This window comes from Mobula hypostoma, chromosome X1, assembly GCF_963921235.1.
Source record: "Mobula hypostoma chromosome X1, sMobHyp1.1, whole genome shotgun sequence".
Classification (NCBI taxonomy): Eukaryota; Metazoa; Chordata; class Chondrichthyes; order Myliobatiformes; family Myliobatidae; genus Mobula; species Mobula hypostoma.
In genome coordinates this window covers 20,435,982-20,446,026 of record NC_086128.1, presented here as the reverse complement: position 1 = coordinate 20,446,026, position 10,045 = coordinate 20,435,982, and the positions used below count along the sequence as shown (strand labels likewise).

The following is a 10,045-nucleotide window of genomic DNA, read 5'->3' as shown; positions in this document are numbered from 1 at the left end:
TTGTGGTCTGACCAATGCCTTACAAAGCCTCAGCATTACATCTTTGCTTTTATATTCTAGTCCTCTCAAAATGAATGCTAAAATTGCATTGGCCTTCCTTACTACCAACTCAACCTACAAGTTAAGCTTTAGGAAACCTTGCACTAGAATCCTTGAGTTACTTTGCACCTCTGGTTTCTGAATTTGTTCACCATTTATAAAATAGTCTACACCTTTATCTTTCTATTAAAGTTCACGACCATACACTTCCCACATTGTATTCCATCTGCTGCTTCTTTTCCCATTCCCCCAATCTGTCTCAAGTCCTTAAACAGACTCCCCGCATCCTCAACACTACCTGTTCCTCCACCTACCTTTGTATCAGTCCACAAACTCAGCCACTAAGCCACCAATTCCGTCACCACTGATCACCTATAATTTATTTTTATAAATTTTGTTTGTTTCATTGGATTTGTGCTTGTACTTTTGTGAAATGAGCCAACTGGAATGTTGCATGTGATGTTAACTAATTTGAGCATTTCAAGCAGTTTCGGATATTACAGTGAAGGATTAAAATGCCAAAGATTTTGGCTCATTTTTAAAAGCTATTAGTTCAGATAGATTGTGAAGTAATTTTTCAAAATGTTTATGTTGAAATGTAGAGCCAGCAACAAGATCCTATCTAACTAAAATCTGATTATTACAAATAAACCTATTGTCAACACTCTTCTGAACTTGATCATCCCACCCCCATTGCCTATTTTCACATCAGAAATCTGGTGTATTGTTTTTGATTATTATCTTTCCTCCTACTCTATGTTAAAAATCTACTCCCACCCCCTTGTGAAACTGTGGGGCATCTGCTACCATTCTGAGGAGAAACCTCCAGGAAACAAACTTTAAAGCAAATTTCTGCAACAGGTGAAATTTTAAAGTAGAAGAGGCCATGTGCATTGGCTGCCACAAGAGAATGTGGCTTTTTTAAAAAAAATCAAAAGGGCACTCTAAAACTTGCAATTGTTTAAAAAGTAGAAACGGTGGTCATTCAGGATTGTAAAAGCAACAGACCACTTGTAGGAACTACGTGACCAATACCAAGAGCGAGAGCTAAAATGATCTAATCATAATGCACAAGTGATTCCATCCATACATTAAGCTCAGCAAATCCTGCCAATTGCAGGGAGCTACATTAACCATTTATGGAAATGTGCATGGGTTGACAGGAACAAACATAATAAAAGGGCCAATGTAACATTCCTTGGAACCTGGGAGTGAAGTATAAAAGTAAATACAATACTGCTCTGATATTTAATAAGTACAAGTTTATTCTTTAGCAGGTTCTCGTGATAGCGAAAGCTATACAGACTACAGAGTTACAGACTACATTTTGACAAAACACTACAACTGAAATTTGTCAATTTGTAAAAAGAACAGCTTACTTTTAAAGGGCTTGACATTTTGTCTTGTACATAATTTGTGTTAACAATTGACTGTGATAACACACAAATATGAAGCAACTTTCTTGGGCAATTTGAGCCGGAAGTCTCAAGGGTGATACCTACTTACATCAGTGAAAGGAACACTTCAAATTATTGTAACAAATAAACCTATTGACATGTTCATATGCATTCAAGGTTTTAAAAATTAGATTCCTTCATGCTTCATTGATACACATTCCTGGAAAGTTTTGACAATTTTAGGATAATACTGTAAATTTCAGAAGGTATAACGGATGATTTGAATAAAAAGGGAACTCCTGGGAGGGTAATAAACAAATGGAAGCCAGTCCATGTGGCTACGGTGGCAGTTACCTCTATCCAATTGATCACAAATGATTTGTTTCAATACTACAAATGTATTTCTAAATTTTAGTGTGTTGGAACAGAGAATATACAGCACAAGTGGATGTAGACGACATACAGAAAAATGGGCAATTCCAACATGAAAAGTAAAATATTAATATAGAAATGAGCAAATATACAATAAAAAACAATAAAAAAACTAAAGCCAGACACCCAGTCAAGCAATTCCCATATAAAATCACCGCCAGTAACATCTGTGGTATTTGAATGTTTTGGAGTCTACTTTAAATCAGCTTGCTTGACAAGATGGGATAGCTGGCATCTGAAATTAGGGTGTTACACTTAGTGTCCCATTTTTGTTCCAATCGTACTCATTGTTACTTTGCCCAGGTGCTTGGCTGCTTCAGTCAATGGTCTTTTTCAATGCCACTAAGTTTCTACAATAGCTGCTGGACACTAATTGCAATTTCCAGGCACAAATGCCCAACTGCTGCCCACAATGGAAAGAAACTGAGACTGTATTTGATTACAAGCAGGCAGCCCTGCACAACGTCTAACCATTTAAGGTCAAGAACCATACATTTTCATGGCAGTTTGGAGCCAGGAGTTCCTGCATTTGAAATCCAAGTTAACTAGTAAACTGGAAATAAAACCCCGCCTTCAAGCCAGCAAGAATGGGTTTCCTGCCAAAGCTAAAATTGGTCAAATGGAGCCAATGAATACAACACTTACAGTATGTATACATTTAATAAGCAGAAAAGCTGTTTAGTTTAGAAACGACAGTTTTCATTCTGTTGAAGAGGAGAGGGTAAGAGTGGTGCACACAATGTTAATCACTGGATGATAGTAACACCTTTACCCTCACTCAAGTCTCACTGCACAAAGATATAATTACTTGCCTTTCCTTCCACACCTATGTGCATTCCCAGACGTTTTTACTTTTTACTTTATGAAGATTACTTACCATTATACAGGAAACACAGCAGTTACTCCATACAAAAGCTCCCACTAACAGAAATGTGACAATCGCCAGATAATTTGTTCTAGTAATGTTATTGGGAAAGAAACATTGCCCAGGCCAGAAGGCTGACTCTCCTGCATATTCTTAAAAATAGTGCCAAGGGATCTTTAATGTCCACTTTAAAGGGCACAGACTGGAGGACCTTGGTTTAAAATTTCATCCCAATGTCTGACTATGTACCATTCCTTCTGTACTCCAATAGAATATCAGCCAAGACCTTTGAGCTCAAGCCTCAAGTTTGACTTCAATTCACAACCATCGAACTCAAAGTTGAGAGTGCTGGAAATATTCAGCAGTTAAGTCAATATTCTGTGGAGAGAAACAGCTAATGCTTATCAAACCATTCTGATCCTGAGATGTTAACACAAATGCTGTTTGACCTGCGGAGTTTTGCTAGCACTTTTTGCTTTAATTTACAATTCCAGCAATCATTAATTTTACTTTTGTTCTACAAAGTGAGTGTAAAATTAGGCTCATGTGGAAAAGGCTATCAACTATTTGTTGTATGGTGATAGAAGCTAATATTGTCACAAGGTAACATACTACACCTTCCACTGCATTACTCTTTTTCAGGGCAGGATGGACTGGTCCATAGCACCCACAGCCACAATTATCAGAGCACACATCTTCTGAATGAGAATAGGCTATCTTCCCATACACAACTGGTGGTCATGATGCTCAAGGACCTATGTACATAGTCCAGCCAAATGGAACATTTATTATTAAAATGGTGGTGGGGTGGGGGGAAACAGGTTAATAAGAAACACTGGATTATTTCTGAAATTTGATGATGAATCAGAAGATATTACTGTGGCAAACTAGGACATCACTTACTGTCCAGCAGTAGTCACATTAAAGTTGTAATTAAGTTTGTTAAGCTAGAAATACAAAAGGATATGGACTACCCTAATCTGAAAGACAAGACTGTTCGAAATGTATTCTGTTACCTGTTGATTAATCCAAGTCTGGAGTATAGATATAATGGATTTCTACCCTTATCAGCTACAGAGAAAAACACTCATCTTTGGCAGTTTTGTCCATATTTATTCAGTTTTGAAATTACTGGATTTTTTGTCTTGCGAAGTATTTTTCAGTTTTTATATGAAAAGAATAAGATTAGCTGGGTCTCAGTGGTCTATGAGTGCATAGCAACACTCTACATTCACTTCTAACTGATCGTTTGAAACAAGAGAGAAATCACAACTTCTTCAATGACAACTCTAGTTGATTCTTAAAGACAAATCCTCTTATTGGTAAACTTGCTCATATTCCCAGCATTCCATGCCCACACTTAAATGGGTAACAAAGATAATGCTACCAACTCAACTCCTAGAATACATTCTTCTTTTCTACAAATATAGCTCAAGAATTAAAAAGACCATAAGTATGGTGGTTGAGGGCTTTCAATAATTGAGTTACAGGCAGCATACTGGAAATGATTATGTAAGTAATACTGCAATTATCCAGTAGAACAACTAACTCTCACCTAGGGATTGGAGGAGGATGAAAGTCATAAAGTCTGGCATATTTATTCATTTCCACAGTGCAGCAAGCTGCTTACCCTTCGGGTTGAGGTTCTTTACTTGTACTAGTAGAACATCCAACAACTGAGTGACTATTGGCTATGGTATGCCAAGGGCTCCTCATTCTTGTACTTTCGCCTACTGTAGCAAAGGCAGTAATATCTGGAAAGACTGGGTAGTATTGACAATATGGTTCAGTAGCTTCATTCAACAGTGAAATTATCAATTAACTTCTTATTCAAGAAAATAGAAATGGAAATTTGCATCTACAGAATAGCAAACAAAGTTCTAACCTATAAAAATATAAACTTTGAAAACCATGCACCTGCATGTCTGTGTGTGCCCACATTCATCTACTCTTGTACATTTGTGCATACCTGTGATTGCCACTTGTGTCATCAAGTGCATTTTGCATTATTTTGTACGTGTGCATATTCTCTGCAACTTCTACATATGGAGAAAGTTACCCAATGCATCTAGTAAATTAAAACCACTAACAATCATGTCATGCCATAGGAGTATACAAACAAGCCCACAAGGGCAAATTTTGTTTCCAAAACAAAACCAGAAGAAAATCGTTTTAAACAATTTTTTTCTGGGCAAAGAAACATTCTATATGACAAGGAATGGAGATCAAATCATGTAATGTCCCGTATGTGCAGTGGTGGCAGGGTTGTGTGACTGATTGCTTCATGGTGCCCAAAATACCTGTATTTTGAGAAAACATTATCACAAAAAAATTATGAACCCAAATACTAACGTGACAGTGCTTTTTGCCACACTTTATAGGATCAGCTTAAGTTGTCTAATATTACTTTCAATATAAAAGCTGAATTTGAACTGAGACTAATCTTTTATTCCATGACTCAGGATCCCCTCTACACATAACAATTGATAAAATAGTAGCTGGAACAGAAAGGCTCACAAAGGCTTACGCAGCTCAAATGAGCTTGCTTTTTCTGTGGGAAACAGCAAGTTCGTTCACATTCACTAACACTAACTTAAGCAGCCACTGAACAATCATTACTCAAGACACAAAATAAACACTGAGATATCAGAAGGCTATTTGCATCATTTGCTGCTTCAAATTACACAGCTTTCAAGAAGCCATGAAAGCTGCTCAAGTAGAAACACGCTCAATAATCTGGCAAAGTGAAGGCTCTCATTGGTCTGTGCTCTGACCACTTAAACGTCCAGTGTTTGGGGCACTCAGTGATGGAGTGAAAGGCATAAGGAGATCTTTATGGGTGATTTCCTAGCACTAAAGTTCTAATATTGGGGCTCTATTTATTTTTACAAGGAACAAAATTGTGAGGCATTGGTGCTGTTGTCTGTCAGAGGACCCCATTGGCATCCACGACAATCTAGAAAATGTTACGACTGGAATAAATGTATTAAGAATGAATCACTGATATGTTTGGTCAATTACTATCAAAGAAAGCTAAACTATCATTTTTAAGTCACATAAGGCATGGAACAGAACTGGAGTGAGGTGCTTAAAGCCGAAAAACCCCATTCCTAATCTCACACTCTACCACAATGATTTCAAAACTTGCTGGCTGCCATTTTGAATCAAAATGGAAGACAAAACATTGGAGTACAGTGTTCAACATGGACAGAACTCGTTTCAAACTTGTGGCTTAGCCCAAACCGACAATTTAGCATAATTATAAAATGGATAAGGACCAAATACAGAAAGTACCTAACATGTAAGCTGCTGATTGTAAAGCAAGAACTAAATTAAAAAGCCCAAAGCTGGCTATTATATTCTCAACGTCAAAATTCCCCCCTCCCTCAAATTGGCACAAAAAAGATATTTTCACAAACAACAAAACAAGGAAAATAGCAACAGTCAACTATGCATTGAGCAAGGAACTCGGGCATGCTCACTCAATTCTTCTGATGACAGTTTGGTATATTTGAAATAAAAACTAATTACTTTCAAAAGTTATCAGATGCTGTTCAAGGTGACAGTATAGATGGTCTATATGTATCAGCAATATAGCAGATTAGATAATGAGTTTTACATTGGTCTATGTAACATGGTCATTTTCCAGTGCACACATTACTTCTAACAATACTGACATCAGAAGCACCTCCATTAATGATCAGAATTGTTATTTTTAACCAAATTAAATTTGAAAAAGAGAATATTTCAGCACAGCCACTCAAACTGCTCCTCACACTGGCACACTTGAGAAAATAATATTCATTCCAGGTAGAATGCTTTGTCCTGCTCAAATGTCTCACATCACTGTGACGGAGGGACTGGTGCTGCTGGGGTTGCCATCACTTCAGTCTGCATTGAACCTCCTTGCTCTGAAAAATAAATCAACATCTCTTTTTAAAAAGACTGATAGAGCAGCACACAGAATCCTGTACAGGCCATTATACTTGCTCAAGTGGACATTCAGAACCAAACAAAAGATGTTAGGAATGGTCTTCTCAACACTTCGGATAGAAGAGATGAACATTTCTCTAACTGTTAAATAATATAAATACAGACTGAATTTTGCAGTCAGCAGTAAAGTGAACACTGCTGACTTTGAAAAGATCTGTCCACAAATATTTCTGTGCTGAGAACTCCTGATCTTTTCAATGTTGGCTTCTGTCAGCTATTGATTCTAGGCATCCAGCAACAGTATTCCACTTAGCTAGGTAATCAATCATCTTAAAGAGTTCTTAACATTAGCAGGCTAGGAAGCATAAAGCCCAATTTGCAGCTAATCTTTTAATAATTTTAAGGAACATGAAATAAAAGACAACAATCTTCAGAGAAGATTAAGGGCGAAAGTGAAATATCAAAAGCCTCTTCAAGTGGACAAATGCGACTTGAAAATTCATTATAATTTGAAATATTTATCTGAGGAAATAATAATTCAAACATAAAGTGAGATCTTTAAGACCAGAGGCTTTTGCTAAGGAGAAATTATAGGTCAATAGGCAATTAAAAAGTGCTATTAATGCAACAAAGCTTAACATTTTTAGGATATTTTATAATGAGAAGAGTTTGTAAATACCTGATATCTGTGCAAAGTCACTGTTTCACAGCAACATTTAGAAAGTTTTTTGCTTTTAATTTAAAAAATGCTTAAAATCAATTGTAGTTAAATGTACATTTTTAAAGCATTTCCTCGTCCTGTGGCTCACATTTCTCCATCTAATCTTGAAATCTATTTAATTTTGCAACTTGCCAAAAGTTGTATTTTTTTCATGAGTATCCAGGGGCCTGGACTAAGAATCCAGAGATTTGAATTCAAATCCCACCATTGCAGCAGAGAATTTAAATTGTTAATTAATTCAAGAAGCAAGTAACGGCTAAAAGTAGACTCAAGGTAGATTTATGAATGGAAAATCATATTTGACCAATTTATTGGAGTTCTTTGATTCAAGAATAATTGCCCTGAACATCAAGCAGCTCAATTAAATGGGAATCAGGTGGGGTGGGGTGGTGGTGGAGAAATGCTGCTTTGGCAACAGTAGTTCATAGCAAAAAGGAATATGCCTGCAGCTGATGGAGGCAAACTAATGGTCTCGTGAACATTGGACATTATTGAAGGGGTTCTCAGGGCAGTGTCCTCGGCCCAATCATCTTCAGCAGCTTCATCAAAGATTTCTCTCTATTGTAAGGTCAGAGTGCAGCATTCAGTTCTTTTTCTAACCTCTCAGATAATGAAGTAACCCATGTCCAAACAGAACAAGTTTGAGATAACATTTAGACTTGGATTGACAACTAGTAAGTAATATTCATGACATAGAAGTAATAGACAATGATGACTAGCTTTAACTACCAAAGAGTCATACAACACAGGAACATACACTCTACCATAGATGCAATGTGGTTGGAGTGTTTGTTGTTTACACTTTGCACTGCAGGAACTTACTTTGACAGCACCATGCAGCCACTAACTATCTACTACCCAGAAGGATAAGAGCATCAAGACATTTATTACTGTTTCTCCTTGTCACTAGATCCGGAAATTCCCAATTGAGCAGTATTTTAGAATTACCTACATGACTCTCGACTATAGCTTTGTAAAGGTGACCATTTATGGGAACAATTTGAACTGGGGATTAAATGCTGGTTTTAACACCAATGCCAAAATCCCATGAATGAGTAAGCAGACAGAGGGTAAATATTAGAAAGTGGTAAAACTTGCTCTATACAGTCTCATAAAACATTCCCAGGGCAGCAACAACATGGATTAATTGGACTAAAGCTCCCCCTACACTATCCACTCCAAGGGCAGGAACAGCATGGATGAGGCACAGAGTAAATCACCTTGATGGAATGGTAATCCACTGTCCATTTACACTCTGTAACCCAGTGTTCCATCCACTCTGACCACACAGGCCAATGCAATCACCCACAGTACTAATTCCTGTCTATGAAAGGATAACAGCAATCTTTTCTGGAACTACTTTCAGTTTGGAAAAAAAAACAGCATGATAACCCATTGTTCTGAACCCAGAGAGTAAACTGCGTAAACTGATGACCCAGTGTACCAAGTCACAGAGTGTGAAAGGACCGTGTGATAACCCAGTATACCCAGTCCCGGAATGTAAAAGGACAATGTGATAACCCAGTGTACCCAATCACAGAGGGTGAAAGGACAGTCTGATAACCCAGTGTACCCAGTCCCAGAGTGTGAAAGGACAGTGCAATTACCCAGTGTATCCAGTTCAAGAATGTGAAAAGAATGGGGCAATAATCTAGAATTCTAAATCCCTTCATCAGCAGAGTTTTGTTCCATGAAAGACCAATATCATTTCCATTTTGAAACTGCTGTTCCATTTAAAGCTCAGTTTTAATAAAGTTGTACAGTTACGAAAAGCCAACTCCAATCAATTTTTCATCTGATATTGAATAATGCCTATTCCTTGAGATGTACTAGTATACAATCTAAGAAAATTATAAAATTAAAATGCCAAGCTTCACTTCTCACCTGGCAATGGACTTGTGTTTCCCTGCACAGCAGCTACAATAGCAGGGCTTTGAGCAGCTGCCGACCCTGGTGTGGATGCAAGAGACGTGGAGCCTGTGTTGATGTTTCCTGATGTGTTAGGATGTAAAGAACTAGGCAGATCTACAGGCAAATTTCCTGGCAAACTTGTACAGATATTGCCAGGAGCAACCCCAGACATGCTACTGGACATATTACCATGCACCGGGTTTGACATGCGAGCAGGAAGGTTAACTGGGATGTTTCCTGTGATGGTACTACCCATGCTACATGCAATATTGGCTGGCACCATACAAGGTATACCAGCAGCCATATTACCAGACATGTTCGTTGGCATGCCAACAGGCATGTTACTGGGCATCAGTTGGTTTGGAGTTTGTTGACCTGGAAATGGTGGCTGACCTGCAAAAGTAAAATCAACTTATAACATTTGTTTGTGGTAAATCCAAGTTGCATACTTAGTACATAGGTAGTAAATTAGAACACAAGATATTTTTCTTGAATGAGGCTGATTTTTAAACACTTAAGAATAATTAAGTTTTTATTTAAAATTTTATTTTATTTAGAGATACATCACAGAACAGGCCTTTTCGGCCCAATGAGTCACACCACCCAGCAACCCAACATTTTAAAACCAGTATAATTACAGGACAATTTACAATGACCAATTAACCTATTAAATGGTACGTCTTTGGATTGTGGGAGGAAACGCACGTGGTTCACAGGCAGAACATATAAACTCCTTACAAATGGTAC

At 37.5% G+C, this 10,045-nt stretch overlaps 1 protein-coding gene across 4 annotated transcripts in view; it reads right to left on the bottom strand.

The window, feature by feature from the left end:
• Window positions 1-1,281: 1,281 nt before the first annotated feature.
• Window positions 1,282-10,045, bottom strand: part of LOC134340355 (SWI/SNF complex subunit SMARCC2-like) — a 128,529-nt gene continuing 119,765 nt past the window's right edge. For 3 of the 4 annotated variants that reach the window (XM_063037510.1, XM_063037507.1, XM_063037508.1), the window contains exons 27-28: window positions 9,272-9,691; window positions 1,282-6,644 (exon numbers count right to left, since the gene is read on the bottom strand). In XM_063037510.1, the coding sequence (XP_062893580.1) occupies window positions 6,577-6,644; window positions 9,272-9,691 (488 nt within the window). In that variant the 3' untranslated portion in view covers window positions 1,282-6,576. The remainder of the gene's footprint in view (window positions 6,645-9,271; window positions 9,692-10,045) is intronic. The other variant, XM_063037509.1, reaches the window with a different exon arrangement.